The following is a 21,948-nucleotide window of genomic DNA, read 5'->3' as shown; positions in this document are numbered from 1 at the left end:
AATAACTACATGGTAGTTATATGTTTAGGATTCTTTGTTTTTAACTATAAAAGGTTAAAGGCAATACTATATACTTTCAAAAATACTATATGTACAGTATATCTATAATGTGTAGATATATTGTATAGAACATATATACAGTATATATGTATGTATTTATACATACATATAAATGTATATATACTATATACAGTACATATACTATATGAACAGTATCTATAGTGTGTGTGTGTGTGTGTGTATGTTGGCCCGTCGCTGCCACGCGCTGTCTCCATGAAGCTCTCGCTCCCACTCAGAAGCCCCGCCCACGTACGTCAGAGCCTGCCCACTGCGCATGCCCCACGCGCTCCACAGTCCCACCGTACCGCACACCGGAGTCACAACAACCCCCCAGCTGCCGACCGAGCCGCCGTTATCTCGGTGAGCGACCGCCCGTGTCAGTAGGCCCGGTCTGCTGTCAGTGAAGAGTCCGGGGGGGAGGGGGGGGGGACGGAGCCGGAGGAGCGGACACACGGTGGCGGAGGAGCGGGGGGTGGGGAGAACGTGACGGAGCGGCCCCGCCGGAGAGGCACTGTGATCGGTTAAAAATGTTAGCAGCGGAGCGGAGCGGCGAGCATGGGACAGCCCGCTGATACACACAGATAACCCGGGTTATCCAAACCACGACCGCGACTCACCCGGACCCGCGGCGGGTCACCTGTCGGCTCATTGAACCGCTGCCGGTGATGGATCAGCCCGCAGGCTGAGAACCGCCGCTAACGCTAGCTCAGGCTACATGCTAACAGGCTACCGCACCAAGCAAGCCAGCGTCCCGGCGGGTCCCGGTACTGTTGGTATGGAACGGTTAACCGTGGCCATGCTGCGGTCCCGGTAAACCCAACAGCACACACACCACAGTGAGCGGCTAACCGCGGAGCTAACCCGGTAGCTGTCCGTGTAGAGGATGGTCGCAGTGACAGCAGCTGTTCTGGAGGAACGGCCTGTCCCCCCTGGATGTTCTCGCGGTTCCACACGCCCTGCCGGACTCTGGCTCAGCCCCCCCGCCTTCATGTAAACCGCTGAACCGGCTCTCAGAAGACATGCAGGCGGCCCAGCTGCAGTACGACTTCTTCAGCGAGGAGAACGGACCCAAGTGGAAAGGCCTGCTGGTGTCCTCCCTGGAGAAGGTAGAGAGACACCGGGACACATGGGTGCATCTCTCTACGTCTCTCTCTCTCTCTGGATAGAGAGAAACACTGAGAGAGAGAGAGAGACATGGAGAGACACACAGAGAGAGGGAGACATGGAGAGAGAGAGAGACTCTGAGCGAGAGAGACATAGAGACACAGAGAGAGAGAGACATGGAGATACACAGAGAGAGGGAGAGAGAGACATGCACTGAGTGAGAGAGACATGGAGAGAGAGACACACTGAGCGAGAGAAAGACAGAGAGAGAGAGAGAGATACTGAGATATAGAGAGACAGTGTGACTTACTGGGAGACATGGAGAGAGAGACAACCTGGTGTCATGACTCTTGTTTGTGTCTCAGGTACTGAACCAGGTCCACATGACTCTTGTTTGTGTCTCAGGTACTGAACCAGGTCCACCCTAACCTGGTGTCCCAGCAGGAGGCGCTGCAGTACATCGAGGAGCTGATTCTGCTCCTCCTCAGTATGCTGTGTCAGGCTCAACCACGTACCGTACAGGATGTAGAGGTAACACACACATTAATCAGATTTATATGTATATATATATATATATATATATATATATATATATATACATATATATATATATATATATATACATATATACATATATATATATATATATATATATATATATATATATATACATATATACATACATACATACAACAGGCAATCGGGCCTGTTTGGGCTAGAGCAGTGTGAGTGCAAGCCGGCCTTGTGCTGAGGCACGGTACGGATCGAATAGGGGTTTGCAGTTGGGATATTAATAGTTATCTGTTTAACCTGCTGTCAGTTACACAGTTAAAATGAATATTAAAGATATTAAAGCTCAGAGACTCAGAGGAGCAGCTTGTCACTGAAAGGAGAATAGTGCTGGTCCACCTTAAAGGTCAGTCCACCTTAAGTGTTAAGTTTGGGGCTAACTCCCTTCACTTTATCAGCTGCACAACAAGAAAGGAAGTTAGTTTGAGGCTAGTTGTAGCCTTTATTACTGCTATAGACAGGTCAGTCCAGATGGTTAGACTGGTTTAAAACATCTGGATCCCCCCCCCAGGAGCGAGTTCAGAAGAGTTTCCCTCACCCGATCGATAAGTGGGCGATCGCTGACGCTCAGGCTGCCATTGAGAAGAGGAAGAGGAGGAACCCTCTGGCTCTCCCTGTGGACAAGATCCACCCCCTCCTGAAGGTACCATCATCATCATCATCATCATCATCACCACCGCCGCCATCAGACGCACGCTCTTTTCCCATGATGCCTTTTGTTTGTCAGGAGGTGCTGGGCTACAAGATAGACCACCAGGTGTCGGTGTACATGGTGGCTGTGCTGGAGTACATCTCCGCTGACATCCTCAAACTGGCAGGAAACTACGTGAGGAACATCCGACACTATGAGATCTCCCAGCAGGACATCACTGTGGCCATGTGTGCTGACAAGGTAACCATGGCGACACCACAATTATCATAGTGGGCAATGGACAGAGCCCTCCACAAGGGGGAGCAAGCAAGCTTGTTTATAACTCAGTGAAACATGAGCACATAAAATTTGTTTTCCTATTAATTAAAAATGTTAAAATGTATTAATTTAAACTTGTACATGGTTTACAGTAATATGAATCTATACTTTAGTGTATGTGATTTTTTTTTTGTTGATAGTTAATTTCATATTTATACAGCGTTTAATTACTTCATTGTGAAACAGCGCCCCCACCAGCCCTCAGTACCATTTCAGGTGGAGAGTGGTACTGCAGCAGAGAGACGGGGAGGCTTCCAGTGTCTGACCTGTCTGTCTCTCTCACCTGTCTGTCTTTGACCTGTCTGTATAGCCCCTTTTAGACAAACGGTTCCCCCGTAATGATGGAAAGGCAAGTCAACTTTGTTAGCGGTGTCTGTGTTTAGATAGACGTGTCGCCCTGGTAACGCGTCTTTACTACGTGTCTCTCTCTCTCACCTGTGTCTCTGACCTGTCTGTGGGTTCCTCTCACCTGTGTGTCTTTCACCTGTGTGTCTCAGGTGCTGATGGACATGTTCCACCAGGACGAGGACGACATCGGCGGCTTCCCCCTGATGGACGAGGAGCCGTCAGCCAATGAGGACCAGAGTTACTACGAGCTGGTCCGGAGCTTCATGTCTGACGGCCGTCAGTTCCTCCGAACCCTCAACCTGCTCATCAAGGTGTTCAGGGAGCCCTTCACCTCCAGCCCCATGCTCTTCTCCCAGCACGTAGGTACAACCCGATCAAATGTGAGCGATAGCTCACACTGGTCATGTGACTGACGTGGCTGTCTGACAGGATGTGGACAGCATCTTCAGCCGGATCGTCGACGTCCACGAGGTGACGGTGAAGCTGCTGGGTCTGATCGAAGACACTGTGGAGATGACCGATGAAGGGAGTCCTCATCCGCTGGTGGGGAGCTGCTTCGAAGACTTGGCCGAGGTGGGTTCACTTGTGTTACCGTGCCGATTTGATACTGATCAATGGGATCGATCATTCTGACGGCTGGTTTATTGATAGGAGTTGGCCTTTGATCCCTATGAGACATACGCCCAGGACACCCTGCGAGCTGGATTCCACGAACGCTTCCTAAGTCAAGTTTCCAAACCAGGAGCCGCCTTCCACCTCCAGGTAAGCCCCGCCCCCTCATATCAGGTGACCCGGTCTCTGGTGACGTCAGAGTCCTATAGAGTCCACATTAGGGCTGAACGATATGGACAAAATTTCATATCTCGATATTCATGCCAGATATCTCGATATGATACGATATGACTACGGGTTCGGTGAAAACCAAATATTTTTCAGAAAAATAAAAACATCATAATACAAAAGAATGTGGAAACTGCAGTTTTATTGATGATAACTCACTGCCAGTCATCAACATTAACATAAAGTCACCAATCAAATAAAAAAATCTAACATTTTAGACTGTCTACACGGGTACCATGTCTTTTGCAATGTGGTATGTTATAGTGTCTGTAATGTCTGTATGTCTGGTGGACGCCGACTCATACGGTGTAACGCTACTGAACGCATTGCAATACACGCCGAACACGACCTGCACAACACCTCGCTCTGGTTCACATCATCCTTATTAAATCCAAAATACCTCCAAATAATGGAGGATGATTTATGTTTTGGCACCAAATCAGATTCGGCACCGCCACCGGCCGCATTATCTTCTGCACTCGTCTCACTTTTCTTTCTTTTTGATTTCCCCGCTGCGTATGTTGTCTGCGTCTCGGTCTCGGTCTCCCTCACTCCCGCGGCGGGAGTCCCGCCCTCGTATGCTCGTCATTGGTTGGCTTCAGCTGTCGATCCACAGCAAGCATGAAATAAGGTTTGTGGTTGGCTGGCCATAGCGGTGCATTCAAGGGCAATCGTAGAAATGAAGTTTATTGTGACTGCCAGAGCTGTACATGCAGGGCGAGCGCGGGGGAAATCTATATTGTTTATATCGTTGCTTTTTCGATATTAATATCTAGAATGTTCATATCTAGATATAGATACGATAACGATATATCGTTCAGCCCTAGTCCACATCCAGTTAAAACCTGTACCTCGTCAGAGACCTGTAGGCTCCCCTGCCAGGTAAATCCCGTACCTGGTCTCTGATGTCAGATACCTGGAGCTCCACCCTCAGGTAGACCACACACTGATGATGATGGGGATGATAGTGGAGATGATGATGATGATGATGGTGGTGGTGATGATAATGGTGGTGATGATGATGGTGATGGAGATGTCGATGATGAGGATGATGGTGGAGATGATGATGATGATGATGATGATGATGATGATGATGATGATGAAGAAGCAGTAATACTTTTTTCTTTCTTCAGTCCATCTGTGAAGGTTTTAAAGAGGCTGTTCAGTACGTTCTGCCCAGACTGCTGCTAACACCTGTTTATCACTGTCTGCACCTGTTTGAGATCCTCAAGGTAAGACTACTACACCCGTACTGCACCAGTACTGCACCAGTACTGCACCTGTACTACACCAGTACTGCACCAGTACTGCACCCGTACTACACCCGTACTACACCCGTACTACACCCGTACTACACCCGTATGTCACCTGTACTACACCCGTACTACACCCGTACTACACCTGTACTACACCTGTACTACACCCGTACTGCACCAGTACTGCACCAGTACTGCACCTGTACTACACCCGTACTACACCCGTACTACACCTGTACTACACCCGTATGTCACCAGTACTGCACCTGTACTACACCCGTACTGCACCAGTACTGCACCCGTACTACACCCGTACTACACCTGTATGTCACCTGTACTACACCCGTACTACACCCGTACTACACCTGTACTACACCCGTACTACACCCGTACTACACCCGTACTGCACCAGTACTACACCAGTACTGCACCAGTACTGCACCTGTACTACACCCGTACTGCACCCGTACTACACCCGTACTACACCCGTATGTCACCAGTACTGCACCTGTACTACACCCGTACTACACCTGCACTACACCTGTACTACACCCGTACTGCACCCGTACTGCACCCGTACTACACCCGTACTACACCCGTATGTCACCAGTACTGCACCCGTACTACACCCGTACTACACCTGTACTACACCCGTATGTCACCAGTACTGCACCTGTACTACACCCGTACTGCACCAGTACTGCACCCGTACTACACCTGTATGTCACCTGTACTACACCCGTACTACACCCGTACTACACCTGTACTACACCCGTACTACACCCGTACTACACCCGTACTGCACCAGTACTGCACCAGTACTGCACCAGTACTGCACCTGTACTACACCCGTACTACACCTGTACTACACCCGTATGTCACCAGTACTGCACCTGTACTACACCCGTACTGCACCCGTACTGCACCAGTACTACACCAGTACTGCACCAGTACTGCACCTGTACTACACCCGTACTACACCCGTACTACACCCGTATGTCACCAGTACTGCACCTGTACTACACCCGTACTACACCCGCACTACACCTGTACTACACCCGTACTGCACCCGTACTGCACCCGTACTACACCCGTACTACACCCGTATGTCACCAGTACTGCACCTGTACTACACCCGTACGTCACCAGTACTACACCTGTACTACACCCGTACTACACCCGTACGTCACCAGTACTGCACCTGTACTACACCTGTACTACACCCGTACGTCACCAGTACTGCACCCGTACTGCACCCGTACTACACCCGTACTACACCTGTACTACACGCGTACGTCACCAGTACTGCACCTGTACTACACGCGTACGTCACCTGTACTACACCTGTACTACACCCGTACTACACCTGTACTAAACCTCTACTTCAACCGTACTATGCCCACACTACACCCATAATATACTCGTACTATATATATATATATATATATATATATATATTGTTGCTATTATTATAGAGACAAACGACTGACCTAAATATTTGAATCCAGTTTATGGAGACCAGTCTGGTTTGAGAACCCCCACCATGTGTCCCAGTATAATACTGTTCTGTGCTGCTCGTTCTCAGTCAGACCAGTATCCTGTAGATCCAGTTCTGGTCTGAGACTTTCAACTGTGCAGCTGTAAGCTCCTTTGGCCCGGTTGAGGTTAAATCTCTGAAATACCTCCAGTCATGTTCTGCAGATTATTTCAAGGCTGAAGGGGGTCAGAGGGGGGCAGGAGGTTTATCCTGATCTGGTTCTGATCCTGGACCTTTAAGGAACAGGACAGATGAGCTCAGACCAGATTCCATTGCATTTCACTATGTCTGATCACTGCTTCTGGAGTCAGACCTGGTTTTGGTCCTGTACCCGGGCCAGTTCTCTCAGGTTCAGTGCCCCCTCTTCTGGCCTGGCAGGGAACTGTCTTGGTTCTGACATGGTTCTCTTTGAACGAACGTTCGGGTCCTGCTCCTGGTTTCTGGAGTTCTGCTGGTGCCTCACCTGTCCAAGTGATGTCACCTCTCAGGTGTGTAACTGTCTCTTTGTGTCACACGTTTCCATAGCAACTGGAGGAGAAGAGTGAGGAAGAGGAGGACAAAGAGTGTCTGAAACAGGCCATCACTGCTCTGCTCAACCTGCAGAGCAGCATGGAGAGGATCTGCTCCAGGAGCCTGGCCAAGAGGAGGCTCAGGTGAGTCAATCTGACACACCTGTACACACCTGTACACATGTGTACACACCTGTATACACTATACAGTCTAGTGGCCATTTATGAAGTTCTATTGTTCCTTTGTGGGGTTCTAGTGGTCCTTTATGGGTTCTAGTGTTCCTTTGTGAGGTTGTAGTGGTCCTTTTGTGAGGATTTAGTGGTCCTCTGTGGGGTTCTAGTGGTCATTAAAAAAGAGAAATGATTATCAGACTGAAACACTGAGTTTAACAATAAGAGCTGAACGCACATGAACCCAGACTAGTGGACTCCTCCCATCCTCCTGTTTCCCTCTGGACATAAATAGGGGGAGGGAAGGAGGAGGGAGGGGGGGTCGGGGTCAGGGTGGTGGTGTTAGGAGGAAGTTTCGTCAGGATCTGGGCGGTGCTGCTCTGCTGCTTATTGTTCTCTATTTGGTAGAACGAAAAGAACAGAGGACAACTATTCCTGATGTTTGTTGAATAAAGTTTAGATTTGTATTACCCTTGGATCACAAAAGGAAGAAGGAAAAGAAGGAGGAAGAACAAGACAAAGAGATAGGAGAACAAGAAGGAAAGGAATGAGGAAGAAGACGACAGAAAGAAGGAGAAGCCGACGCACAGGACAGATGGTTGGATAATTAGAAATGAGGACGTAGGTGACTTCTGTTTCTTCTTTGATTTAGGACAATGTTGGATGTAGATGGAGGCTGATGGGTATCGAAAGAGACTGATGGAGGCTGATGGGTGTAGGTGGAGGCTGATGGGTATCGAAAGAGACTGAAGGAGGCTGATGGGTGTAGATGGAGGGTGATTGGTGTAGATAGCTGACGGATGTAGATGGTGTCTGATGTGTCTCTATGGGTATAGATGGAGGCTAATAGGTCTAGCTGAAACCCGATGGAGGCTAATGGGTGTAGTTGGAGGCTAATGGGTGTAGTTGAAGGCCATTGGGTGTAGTTGGAGGCTAATAAAGGCTGTTGGCTGTAGATGGGTTGGGTGTAGGTGGGTGTAGATGGGTATGGGGTAGGTATAGGTTGGTGTTATAGGTGTAGGTAGGTTAAGTGCTGTATAGGTCAGTGTAGGTAGGTGTAGTTAGGTATAGGTGTAGGTTGGGGTTATAGGTGTGGGTAGGTTTAGTTTGGGATAGGTAGGTGTAGGTAGATAGGTTGTCACGATACTAGAATTTGAAAACTGATACCGGTACCCAGGAAAATATGCAATACCATTTTCAATACCACGGGGGGAAAATTACAAAAAAAAAATAGAGGATAAGAGATGAGAACACTAGAAAACAACACTTTTAAATTTTAGCATTGTCTGAGGTATTGGGCAAAGAAGAAAACACAGTAACATAACTTTAGGGTTTATATATGACAAATATGTTCAAATTCTCTGTTTTATTGTGTTGTACAGCTCAGTGATTTCTGTGAACCTTGGATTGAGCTGGTGACTTGGCACCATATTATCGTTGCTGGTCTTATAGAGCTGGTAAAGCAGGCTGCTACTGGTTCTGTCTCGTTGGCGTTAGCTGCCTAGCTCCGTCATTAACATAACTGTTTTTTATTGGCCGTTAGCCGCTAGTATCGTAAAGACCGGGGTGACAGTGTTTAAGATGCTACTCAACTTCGTCCCTACCAATTATCATTGGTAGCATATCAGCTTGTTTACATCCTTAGCCTTTCCCTGCTCGTTAGCCTCCTATGCTAAATTCTTCAAACGGGTTAGGGCAAAAGTAATGATATTTTTGCAAGTTAGTATCTAGTTGTTAGTTGGGTGTAGCTGAACCCTAATGTAGTTCATTGTTTAACCATTCTAACAAACATGAGAGGTGTAGATGGTTGTAGGGAGGTGTAGTTGGAGGTAGTTATGTATGTCGTTATGTAGTTGGCCCCTGATGATGTTCATTTTTAAACCATTCAAACATTATTTCTAGGTTTAAGCTGTAAACTGATTAGTGACCTGCTGTGTGAAGCTGGAGGCTGATGGGTGTAGTAGTAGATTGTTGTAGTTGGGTGTAGGTAGGTGTAGTTGGGTGTGGGTAGATTCTAGTTGTACCCTGATGTCTGTCATTATTAAACCATTACTCCATACTTGAGAAGTTTAAGCTGATTAGTGAGCTGCTGCTGCTCAAACTGCCCAACTGGTCTGAACCAGCTCTCCCTTAAAGCAACACACTTTACTCTCACATTGTTTGTCTTGTAAACACATCACATACGTTCTTCCACTCTTTGCACACAAGACACAGTTTTTGTACAATTTGGTCTCACGTTAATATTATTTTTCAAATTTGGCTTTTATTATTTCGGATCGCGGCCAATTTTTCAGAGTTTTCTTCTTTCTTTTTTTTGACACATGATCGGACCAATCAAAAGGCATGTTGTTGACAACATCACTTTCAAGGTTATTGGTCCAGAGACACTGCTGTGGATTGCTAGAATCCAGGTAGTTGGTCCTCAAACTGTCAGGTGCTGCTCTGGATCACTAGGATCCAGGTAGTTGGTCCTCAAACTGTCAGCTGCTGCTCTGGATCATGAGGATTCAGGTAGTTGGTCCTCAAACTGTCAGGCGCTGCTCTGGATCACTAGGATCCAGGTAGTTGGTCCTCAAACTGTCAGCTGCTGCTCTGGATCATGAGGATTCAGGTAGTTGGTCCTCCATGGGAACGGTGCAGCGCCATGTCTGTAACATTGTAGGGGTAAGCCTGCAGGAGGATTCTGATCAGATGCCCGGATCACCTCAACTGGCCCTTTTTTTAAGCAAAGGGTCAGTGTCTGTACTTTGAGTTCCCTCTGGATGCCTGAGCTCCACCCCCTATCTCCAAGGCTGAACCCAGCCACCCTACCAAGGAAGCTTGTTTCAGCTGCTTGTTTCTATGATTTCATTCTTTCATTCAATACCCAAAGCTTGGGGTTGGAACGTAGATGGACCGGTAAATCTATAGTTTTGCCTTATGGCTCAGCTGGCTCATCCACTCAATGATTTGTTGGATACACTTACTCAGTGAACGTAAGGGACTGTAGTCATGTGGTGACACTGTAATGTAGAGTTGTGTGTCATCTGCATAGGTTTGGTAAGAGAAGTTGTAATACTCTATAATCTGAGCTAGGGTGAGCATGTAGATACAACAAAAACAAAAACTTTTAAGTACGCTTTGAACCAATTAAGCACATTTCCAGAAAGTTCTCCCCACTTCTCCATTCTTTCAAGCAGTATGTTGTGGGTGTCTCATATTTCCCCAGTACACCCCACAGGACTCTAGAAATCACTTATAGACTGAATGGCCAAATTCCCATGACCCTTCCAACAGACTTGCATAGGAGCCTCCTTTCCAGCAACCTGGAATAAAGCAGTGTGATACCCTGATACACTGTTTGGTTGCCCTTTTTTAAAATGGGAACCACCACCCATGGCCTGCCACTCCACAGGCACTGTCCCTGACCTCCATGTGACAAAGAAACGGCATGTCAACCGAGAAAGTTTTCAAACGCCTCCTCTGTGGAGGACATATTGGTCGGGTTCAGGACTTTCCACCGCTCAACAATATTTCAAGTCTGGGTTGGTTCCCCTCCCCCTGCTGAACACAGCCTGACAAGCCCTGCTTTCTCTTTCTGAGTCATCTAACAGTTTGCCAGTCTCCCCGAAACTTCTCCCACACCAGGGTTTTGCTTTTTGCAACCACTGCATCTGGCTTCCACGATGGAGGTTTTGGACATGGCCCACTTATATTTCATGTCCCCAGCACTCTTTAGCCTTGTGACGAGCCGCCGCAAATCTGACTGAATGCACAGAGATACCGTGACGAGATCCTGAGGCCACGAGCATCACCTCATGTCGCATTATCATGCAAGGATGTATATACAACCGGCAGCTGTGACCAGCCTAAGGGACACCTGTGCAATAATATGCCACACCTGTCAGGTGGATGGATTCTCTAGGCAAAGGAGAAGTGCTCACCAACACAAATTTGTACGTGTATGTAGAAAAAGTCTGAGATCTTTGATTTAAGAAAAATTGGTAAAAACAAAAATGTTGCATTTATAGTTTTGTTCAGTGCATATAAACAAGACGAGCACTGTCACTGTACTTGATGATGTCACAGTGATGATGTTGTCACCGTGTCTCTGTGTAACAGTATGGCGGTTTGTCCGAGCTGAGGTCGGAGGTCCTCCCGCTGTGACCTCACTTCCTGTTGGAGCAACTTTTGCTGGTTTGTACAGACTCCACATCGTCCAGTCAGGACTCACTGTGATGTCACATGATGTAAAAAAACTAACCCAATGATGTGATAAAAGGAGCCATACAAAAACAGGAATGGTCTTTCTACAACTCAAGGTCCGATTACACGTTTATGACCCTGAGATGTCAACCAAACCTCATGGTCTTCGGGGGGTTACTCAGGAGAGTGTTGTTTAGTGGACTTTGAGTTGGATGTAGTTGGTCTAAAAAAATCCAGAGTAACAAGTTAATGACTAACGAAAGCACTAACTGCACTGATGATCGTTAATATTATATCTGTGTGTTAGTGGAACGTTGAACTTTGGTGAATCGTTCGGCCCTAAGTTCCTGTGAGACCAGATCCACTGGTCCATCTCTACTGATGTCAAAGCAGAGATCCGATTCTACCTGACTACTACTACTACTTCTTTTTCTTCTTCTTCTGTGGTGTACAGCGAGTCGGCGTGTCGTTTCTACAGTCATCAGATGAAGGGGAAGCACCTTGCCATCAAGAAGATGAACGAGATCCAGAAGAACATCGACGGCTGGGAGGGGAAGGACATTGGTCAGTGCTGCAACGAGTTCATCATGGAGGGTACGCTGACCCGCGTGGGCGCCAAACACGAGCGCCACATCTTCCTGTTCGATGGCCTGATGATCTGCTGCAAGTCCAACCACGGGCCGCCGCGGCTGCCTGGCGCAGGCTCCACCGCAGAGTACCGTCTGAAAGAGAAGTTCTTCATGCGCAAAGTCCAGATCAACGACAAGGACGACAAGGAGGGCGAGTACCGGCATGCCTTCGAGATCATCCTGAAGGATGGGAACAGCGTGGTGTTCGCCGCCAAGTCGGCGGAGGAGAAGAATGGCTGGATGTCAGCGCTGATCTCGTTGCAGTACCGCAGCACGCTGGAGCGCATGCTCGACTCGGCCATGCTGCAGGAGGAGAAAGAGGAGCAGATTTGGCTGCCGGGGGCCGATGTGTACCGGTTCGCCGAAACGGACTCGGAGGAGAACGTGGTGTTTGAGGAGAACGTCCAGTCCAAGTCTGGGATCCCCATCGTCAAAGCAGGGACCGTCCTGAAACTGATCGAGAGGCTCACCTACCACATGTATGCAGGTGAGACATGGGTGGGGGGGTGGACATGATAGTGGTCATCTCCCATGATGTGTATTGATTTGTGATTTAATGTTTGTTTGTTATTATTGTGTTTATTAATACCATGTGTGTCGTGTCCTCCTTAAGATCCGAACTTCGTCCGGACCTTTCTAACCACCTACAGGTCGTTCTGTAAACCTCAGGAGCTGCTGGACCTGCTCATGGAGAGGTGAGCTCACCTGTCATTGATCGCAGTGACCAATCAGGTCCATCCTCACAGATGTCTGTAAATACTGTTATTTACTTTTGTGTGGTTTATTGACAACATCATCGTCAACAAGTCTAGAAATGTCTCCTGTCCCTACACCCGACTCCTGTGAGGAGTCTTCTGGGTTCTGGTCTCAGGTCTGTGCTATCCTACTTCAGGTTTGAGATCCCGGAGCCGAGACCCAGTGAGTTGGAACAGATGGAGGGAGGAGAGCAGCCGCTCAGCGCCGAACTCAAACGCTTCCGCAAAGAGTTTGTTCAGCCAGTCCAACTCAGGTAGACACCGAAGCCTTTCATCCAGGTGTGTGAGACCGTCTCACACACCTGGATGAAGTGACCTCAGTGTGATGTCACCGCGATGTAGTTCATCATGTGACCTCTTCTGTCCTCCTGCAGAGTGTTGAATGTTTGTCGTCACTGGGTGGAGCATCACTTCTACGACTTCGAGAGAGACGCTCACCTGCTGAGACGGCTGGAGGAGTTCATCGCCTCAGTCCGAGGTATTTACCTGTGTGAACACCTGTCAGTCATCAGTCAGGGTATTTACCTGTGTGAACACCTGTCAGTCATCGGTCAGGGTATTTACCTGTGTGAACACCTGTCAGTCATCGGTCAGGGTATTTACCTGTGTGATCACCTGTCAGTCATCGGTCAGGGTATTTACCTGTGTGAGCACCTGTCAGTCATCGGTCAGGGTATTTACCTGTGTGATCACCTGTCAGTCATCGGTCAGGGTATTTACCTGTGTGAACACCTGTCAGTCATCGGTCAGGGTATTTACCTGTGTGATCACCTGTCAGTCATCGGTCAGGGTATTTACCTGTGTGATCACCTGTCAGTCATCGGTCAGGGTATTTACCTGTGTGATCACCTGTCAGTCATCGGTCAGGGTATTTACCTGTGTGATCACCTGTCAGTCATCGGTCAGGGTATTTACCTGTGTGATCACCTGTCAGTCATCGGTCAGGGTATTTACCTGTGTGAGCACCTGTCAGTCATCAGTCAGGGTATTTACCTGTGTGAACACCTGTCAGTCATCAGTCAGGGTATTTACCTGTGTGAACACCTGTCAGTCATCAGTCAGGGTATTTACCTGTGTGAACACCTGTCAGTCATCGGTCAGGGTATTTACCTGTGTGATCACCTGTCAGTCATCGGTCAGGGTATTTACCTGTGTGAACACCTGTCAGTCATCAGTCAGGGGTATTTACCTGTGTGAACACCTGTCAGTCATCAGTCAGGGTATTTACCTGTGTGATCACCTGTCAGTCATCAGTCAGGGTATTTACCTGTGTGATCACCTGTCAGTCATCAGTCAGGGTATTTACCTGTGTGAACACCTGTCAGTCATCGGTCAGGGTATTTACCTGTGTGATCACCTGTCAGTCATCGGTCAGGGTATTTACCTGTGTGAACACCTGTCAGTCATCAGTCAGGGTATTTACCTGTGTGATCACCTGTCAGTCATCGGTCAGGGTATTTACCTGTGTGATCACCTGTCAGTCATCGGTCAGGGTATTTACCTGTGTGATCACCTGTCAGTCATCGGTCAGGGTATTTACCTGTGTGATCACCTGTCAGTCATCGGTCAGGGTATTTACCTGTGTGATCACCTGTCAGTCATCGGTCAGGGTATTTACCTGTGTGATCACCTGTCAGTCATCGGTCAGGGTATTTACCTGTGTGAACAGCTGGCTGATAGATTGAATGATGTGATGTGTTGCAGGTAAAGCGATGAGGAAGTGGGTGGAGTCGATCACTAAGATCATCCAGAGGAAGAAGCAGGTCCAGGTGTGTGTTCCCAGTCACAGCATCACCTTCCAGAACTCCCCGCCCCCCATCGAGTGGCACACCTGTAAACCAGGGAACACGGAGCATTTCGACCTGATGACGCTGCACCCCATCGAGATCGGCCGGCAGCTCACTCTGCTGGAGTCTGACTTCTACAGGTAACTGTCTGTCTCACACCTTTCAGTCTCACACACACACCCGTCTCACACACGCACCCGTCTGTCACACACCCGTCTGTCACACACCCGTCTGTCACAGTGTAGTTTTAAATGTAAAATCGGCTGTGGCCCCTGTGTGACCTCTGTGTCTCCCCTGTGTGACCTCTGACCTCCTGCAGGGCGGTGCAGCCGTCAGAGCTGGTCGGCAGCGTCTGGACCAAAGAGGACAAAGAGATCCACTCCCCCAACCTGCTGAGGATGATCCGCCACACCACCAACCTCACACTGTGGTTGGAGAAGTAAGCCTCACTCCGACCACGTCACACCTTCACCTTCACGATCCTCCTCCCGCTGTCTCACCTCCTCACTGATCCATCCACCCGGCCCTACCTGTCTGTGTGCTCTCTCTGCAGGTGTATCGTAGAAACGGAGAACCTGGAGGAGCGGGTTGCCGTCGTGTCCCGGATCATCGAGATCCTGCAGGTTTTTCAGGAACTCAACAATTTTAACGGGGTGCTGGAGGTGGTCAGTGCCATGAACTCCTCTCCGGTCTATAGACTGGACCACACCTTCGAGGTAACAACGACACTCTGACACACAACCACTTCAGCTTCTGGTTCTGTCTCTGATCCTGGACTAGAGTCCATGTTCAGGTCTAGACTGTTACAGCTGGTGTTGTTCTGAACCTCTTCCTCGTACCTTTACACTGTTTCCATGTCTGAAACTCACCGTCAGTGTACAGAATATGTTGTTGCACTTCCTACCTCCACTAGATGGCGCCAGACAACTCTCCCTAGTGACTATGATGAAACGTGAAGTTTGGAGCAGATCAAACAATGTTTACTGAAGTTACAACAACGTCATGCCCTTTGACTTTTGCAAGATAACTTCTCTTTGAGGCCTTTAGAACAGAATGACCTTTGGTAGGAATTGGAAAATGAAAATAAAATAAATGAGTCAGTGTTTGCTCCTATTTAAAGTCCTCCCACTCCCCAACCCTCTAAAATCTATTACCGATGTAGCCTCAGCTAACTTTAGACAGAAATATCCTAAAAAATATCAAATGAATAAATAAAAAATAAAGTATATGGATAAGAGGCAGGGACGTGCAGGTAGACACTAACACACAAACACATGTACACTTTTTTATGTGCTAGGTTTTAAGTTAAAAACCCGGTCCTTTTTAAAAGAAGTGCTAAAAAAAAATTGTGATGTAGAAATGTCAAAATAGAATTAAAATATGAATCTGTCAACAATTATTATTTTAATGGTTTAGCATTGTTTACATCAATCATTACAAAGTACAGTTATACATTAGAATTAGAATTAGTTTATTTAAAAGGGGACAGTGCAATTTCATAAAACACATGGTTACATGGTTAAAAAAGCCAGAATTAGCCAGAAGGCTAGTTTCCATCTGTAGTCCCCTGGCCATGATGTAAAAAAGAAGAAAAGAAAAGAAAATACATGTACAATATAATACAAAATACATATGCAAACACTTACTATACAATTACGAAAAAATACAACAACATTTTATCATAACATCACAACAGGCTTATCTTTTAGTGTTGGCAGCTATAGGTGTTGATTAGCCACAAGGCCTTGTATGTTGTGAGCAGTTGAACCTCCTCAGGTACTGAGTTCCACACACTTGCACTTCTTACTGACCAGGCCGACTTACTGAAAGTGCTCCTATGCAAAGGACACTGTAGGCTGCACTACACATTATTATTGGTTTAATAAGCAACACAGTTTTTTATATGTAATAGGGGTCCATCCACCAGGTCTCTTTAGGCCTTGGGGGTCCTTGGCCTGAAAAACGTTGAAGACCTCTGAGATAAACCATAAATAAGTAATAAAAAATATACGAGTGTGCTAAAAGTCGATAAACCCTCCTGTGGACTCGGAGAGCAGCCCTGGGGAGTCACGGTGTGAGGGGCGTGGCCTAAAAGGCTGTAGATGGCGTTAGCCCCGATACCAGACCCCTAAAAGAGTTTTCATGGCCTGGCGTTGTCTGCCTCAGCCCATAAACATCTGTGATGTGGTTTTTGGTTTCCAGCAAATTCCGAGTCGGCAGAGAAAAATCCTGGAGGAAGCTCATGAGCTGAGTGAAGATCACTACAAGAAGTATTTAGCCAAACTGCGCTCCATCAACCCCCCCTGTGTCCCTTTCTTTGGTACGCTCCAACACAATGTCGTCTTGTCTGTTTATAACGAGGGTTAAACGAGGGGGTCAAAGGTTAAATGCGGAGCCCCTCTCTCTGTTTGTCAGGAATCTACCTGACCAACATCCTGAAGACGGAGGAGGGAAACCCCGACTTCCTGCGCCGACACGGCAAAGACCTGATCAACTTCAGCAAGAGGAGGAAAGTGGCTGAAATCACGGGCGAGATCCAACAGTACCAGAACCAACCGTACTGTCTGAGGGGGGAGAACGACATCAGGGTCAGTCACGTTGTGTCTCACTCACAGGGAGGGGTGAGGCAGCAAAGGGGTGAACATGTTCTCTCTGTTTGTCAAGCAGAAGTTCTTCGAGAACCTGAACCCGATGGAGGACATGTCAGAGAAAGACTTCGCTGATCATCTGTTCAACAAATCTCTGGAGATCGAACCTCGAAACGTCCGATCGTTACCTCGATTTGTAAGTCTCGCTATGGCAACACAAACACCTGAACTGAGACACCACAGAACGTCTTTAACCTTTAATACATAACATTAGTCCTGAACTAACTGTATTCATATCAAACACCAAAGGGAATTTAAGCAAGGCCCACACAGCTGATTTACTACAGCAGAACACAAACTATTTATTGTGATTTAATTGCAATAAACAGATAAGCGGTTCTAAATAATGATGCTTATGAGTCTGGTTGATGGGTGCTAGGCTACGCTATCATTGTAGCTGCTCCATCAACACTCCATATAAGGTCATCTAGACATAAATACAGCAGAGACCTTGTTGTTTGGACCACAGACAGTCTCTGGTTCCTCCACATAGTCTGGTCTGGTCTCTGGACTAATGTGAGCTACTATCGTAGTATTAGTAGAAGGTCTTGTTTTTCTGTGGGTGAATCTGAAGACCCTGTTAAACCCCTTCTTCCAGGTGAAGCGGTACACCTGTCCTCTGAAGTCTCCAGGGATCCGTCCGACCTCGGCGAGGCCAGGGACCATGCGGCACCCGACACCACTACAGAACGAGCCCAGGAAGATCAGTTACAGCCGCATTCCTGACAGCGAGGCTGAAGGGGGGGCTGTCTCGGCCCCCAATTCCCCACGCACCCCGCTGACTCCACCCCCTGCCTCTGCCACCTCCAGCTCCACGGACGTAGGCAGCGTTTTCGACTCGCCACAAGGTCCCAGCAGCCCCTTCCACTCCAGTAAGACCCGCCCACTGACATTTCATCCCACCAATCACAGGTCTGACATTAACCCCGCCCACCTACACACATCCCACCAATCACAGGTCTGACATTAACCCCGCCCACCTACACACATCCCACCAATCACAGGTCTGACATTAACCCCGCCCACCTACACACATCCCACCAATCACAGGTCTGACATTAAGATTTTGCGATTTGAGCAAAATGTGCGATGTTTTAAAGGTTGTTCTCTCTGGTCTCAGGGTCCTCCTCGGTGTCCTCTATGTTGAGTTTCAGTCGTGGTTTTGACGACATTTCGGTCCCTCCTCCAGTTCCTCCTCGCAGACGTCCAGAGTCGGCTCCTGCTGAGTCATCTCCCTCGAAGGTAACTAACATGTTTATATAGTTACTGCTGAGTCATCTCCCTCGAAGGTAACTAACATGTTTATATAGTTACTGCTGAGTCATCTCCCTCGAAGGTAACTAACATGTTTATATAGTTACTGCTGAGTCATCTCCCTCGAAGGTAACTAACATGTTTATATAGTTACTGCTGAGTCATCTCCCTCGAAGGTAACTAACATGTTGATATTACTGCTGAGTCATCTCCCTCGAAGGTAACTAACATGTTGATATAGTTACTGCTGAGTCATCTCCCTCGAAGGTAACTAACATGTTTATATTACTGCTGAGTCATCTCCCTCGAAGGTAACTAACATGTTGATATAGTTACTGCTGAGTCATCTCCCTCGAAGGTAGCTAACATGTTGATATAGTTACTGCTGAGTCATCTCCCTCGAAGGTAACTAACATGTTGATATAGTTACTGCTGAGTCATCTCCCTCGAAGGTAACTAACATGTTTATATGGTTACTGCTGAGTCATCTCCCTCGAAGGTAACTAACATGTTTATATGGTTACTGCTGAGTCATCTCCCTCGAAGGTAACTAACATGTTGATATAGTTACTGCTGAGTCATCTCCCTCGAAGGTAACTAACATGTTGATATTACTGCTGAGTCATCTCCCTCGAAGGTAACTAACATGTTTATATGGTTACTGCTGAGTCATCTCCCTCGAAGGTAACTAACATGTTGATATAGTTACTGCTGAGTCATCTCCCTCGAAGGTAACTAACATGTTTATATGGTTACTGCTGAGTCATCTCCCTCGAAGGTAACTAACATGTTGATATGGGCGTTATGTAGTTATTTACTAACACTGTTAATCCTCCTCTCCTCCCCTCTCCTCTCCTCTCCCTCTCCTCCTCCCTCCCCTCCCCCCTCCTCTCCTCCCCTCTCTCAGATGATGTCAAAGTTGGACAGTCCACCAGCTGTCCCCCCTCGTCAGCCCACCTGTAAGCTCCTCCCCCCTCGTTACTCCTCATCACTGTCGTCCTCCTCCCCACCTGACAGCCCCCCCTCCTTACCTCCTCGGGAGCCCCTCAGCTCTCCTCTGCACCTCCTCCCCCCTCCTCAGGGCCGCCCCCGCTGTGACCTGCAGGCCTTCTTCCCCTCCACCATCTCCTCCTCACCCTCCATCTGCTCCGTCCCAACTGCCTCCTCTTCCTCACCCCCCCTCCCTCCTCCTCTCACCCCTGTCACCCCCAGCCCTACTCCTGCCTCCAGGAAGATGCCCCTGCCCTCCCCGCCCCCCACCCTCCTCCCTCTGGACGGCCCCCCGGTGCCCCCACGGCACAATGTCCCCAAACTTCCTCCCAAGACCTACAAGAGGGAGTCTCTGGCCCACGCCCCCATGTTGGACACACCCCCTGCACTGTGATTGGACAGCCTGGACTTGAAGGTGGCAGGACAGCTGATTGGACGGGCTGGGAAGGAGAGGGGACTTGATGAGCTGATTGGATCAGATCAAACAAAACAATGGATTTAAAGACATATATTTGACCAATCAGGATTTTCTGATCCGGTTAAATAAATATTATGTGCCCTTATTCTGAAAAACAAACTTATCATGTGCCCTTATTCTGAAAAACAAACTGATTGTGGCCTCCAGCTGCAGAACTTTGGAACAAGAACATTCGTCTGTCACTCAGTCCTGATTGGACGTCTTGTTCGGACCTCCGTGTTGAACAGGGAGGATTGTGGGTAACGTAGTGCTCCCCGGACTGAAGTGGACTCTGGGTCTGAGGTGTTGGTATGTCAAGAGCCCTCAGGTACTGGACCAGAAACTACGAGGTACTGTATCGGTTCTGCTGGCCCTGATGTACTTTCTCTGATTGTTCATGAAGATGTGTCTTTAAAACAAGGGAATTAAACGTGTTTGTACACCAAGCTGGATGGAGGACCCGGACTCCGTGTCTTTACTGGTCCCTAATGGTCTTTACTGGTCCTTACTGGTCCCTACTGGTCTTTACTGGTCCTTACTTATTCATACTGGTCCTTAGTACTGATCTTAACTGGTCCTTGCTGGTCCTTACTGGTCCACTCCCAACACAACACTTTACCCTCTATAACCTTAAATTAATAACTCTAATAAAATATAACATAACCTTTTATTGCTTTAATTTAATAACTCAAACATTTTGCCTTCCATAAAGTTAAATTAACACTGTTGTATACGTTTGTTTTCACTGAGTCCCATCGAGTCCCTTTAAGTCCTCATCGTAGTTCTGTGAGTCGGCTTAGGAACGATGTGACCTCTGACCTTCTACTTTAACATTCATCGTGAACTTTGTTCGGGGTTTCCCCGGATCCTCGAACAATGAAGGACCCATGCGGGTTCTCCCGGACCCACAATGGAGTCCAGCTGTGGTTGGACCTGATTTCACCCAAAATCAGTAAACACTGACTTGGATCTTTGTCCTTATGTCTTCTCATGGACCTGGTCTCTGATCAGACCCAGGGGTACTCTCCTGTGGGGTCCATGAGTGTCTGTTTAATGCTGGTTGATGTCCAGTTTTCTGCTGAGGCTGATCTGAACTCATGAGGGCGGGCTGAGAACCAGACCAGTACCCAGAGCCAGACCAGAACCCCCATTTTTGTTAAATAAATTATTATAAATATATATATAATATAATATTTTATATATATATATATATATATATATTTTTTTTTTAATGTACATTTATTGTTTTGTGGCTGCACGGTGGTGTAGTGGGTAGCACTCTCGCCTCACAGCAAGAGGGTCCTGGGTTCGATTCCCGAGTCGGCCCCGGGTTCCTTCTGTGTGGAGTTTGCATGTTCTCCCCGTGTAAGCGTGGGTTCTCTCCTGGTTCTCCGGCTTCCTCCCACAGTCCAAAGACATGCAGGATGGGGATAGGTTCATTGGGGACTCTAAATGTCCCGTAGGTGTGAATGGTTGTCTGTCTCTACATGTCTCCCTGTGATAGACTGGTTACCTGTCTGTCTCTACATGTCTCCCTGTGATAGACTGGTTACCTGTCTGTCTCTACTTGTCTCCCTGTGATAGACTGGTTACCTGTCTGTCTCTACATGTCAGCCTGTGATAGACTGGTTACCTGTCTGTCTCTACATGTCTCCCTGTGATAGACTGGTTACCTGTCTGTCTCTACATGTCAGCCTGTGATAGACTGGTTACCTGTCTGTCTCTACATGTCTCCCTGTGATAGACTGGTTACCTGTCTGTCTCTACATGTCTCCCTGTGATAGACTGGTTACCTGTCTGTCTCTACATGTCTCCCTGTGATAGACTGGTTACCTGTCTGTCTCTACATGTCTCCCTGTGATAGACTGGTTACCTGTC

General features: G+C 47.8%; 2 protein-coding genes across 2 annotated transcripts in view; one reads left to right on the top strand and one right to left on the bottom strand.

Annotated features, from left to right (window-relative positions):
* tmprss6 (transmembrane serine protease 6) overlaps nucleotides 1-21,948 on the bottom strand; it is a 261,509-nt gene that overhangs the window by 64,500 nt on the left and 175,061 nt on the right. The window lies entirely within an intron of this gene.
* sos1 (son of sevenless homolog 1) lies at nucleotides 523-20,522 on the top strand. The gene is made up of 22 exons (XM_084005616.1): nucleotides 523-1,166; nucleotides 1,570-1,695; nucleotides 2,246-2,377; nucleotides 2,462-2,626; nucleotides 3,202-3,411; nucleotides 3,482-3,625; nucleotides 3,704-3,814; nucleotides 5,026-5,124; nucleotides 7,211-7,338; nucleotides 12,005-12,666; nucleotides 12,793-12,874; nucleotides 13,072-13,188; nucleotides 13,309-13,412; nucleotides 14,639-14,861; nucleotides 15,041-15,160; nucleotides 15,275-15,437; nucleotides 16,924-17,041; nucleotides 17,137-17,309; nucleotides 17,389-17,505; nucleotides 17,968-18,241; nucleotides 18,490-18,611; nucleotides 19,531-20,522. Exons 1-22 carry the CDS (start codon nucleotides 1,080-1,082, stop codon nucleotides 20,005-20,007), a joined length of 3,954 nt encoding a protein of 1,317 aa, XP_083861742.1. The 5' UTR covers nucleotides 523-1,079; the 3' UTR covers nucleotides 20,008-20,522.

The sequence above is a fragment of the Eutrigla gurnardus genome (genome assembly GCF_963514095.1).
Source record: "Eutrigla gurnardus genome assembly, chromosome: 3".
Classification (NCBI taxonomy): domain Eukaryota; kingdom Metazoa; phylum Chordata; class Actinopteri; order Perciformes; family Triglidae; genus Eutrigla; species Eutrigla gurnardus.
The sequence above is the reverse complement of the archived record's forward strand: the minus strand, read 5'-3'. Positions and strand labels throughout refer to the sequence as shown.

Excerpts from the sequence above, each read along its gene's own strand:
- sos1 (XM_084005616.1), top strand. The coding sequence starts at position 1,080 with ATGCAGGCGGCCCAGCTGCAGTACGACTTCTTCAGCGAGGAGAACGGA. Across the intron at positions 5,125-7,210 it reads ACCTGTTTGAGATCCTCAAG|CAACTGGAGGAGAAGAGTGA; the intron begins GTAAGACTACTA and ends ACGTTTCCATAG. Across the intron at positions 18,612-19,530 it reads CTGAGTCATCTCCCTCGAAG|ATGATGTCAAAGTTGGACAG; the intron begins GTAACTAACATG and ends CCCCTCTCTCAG.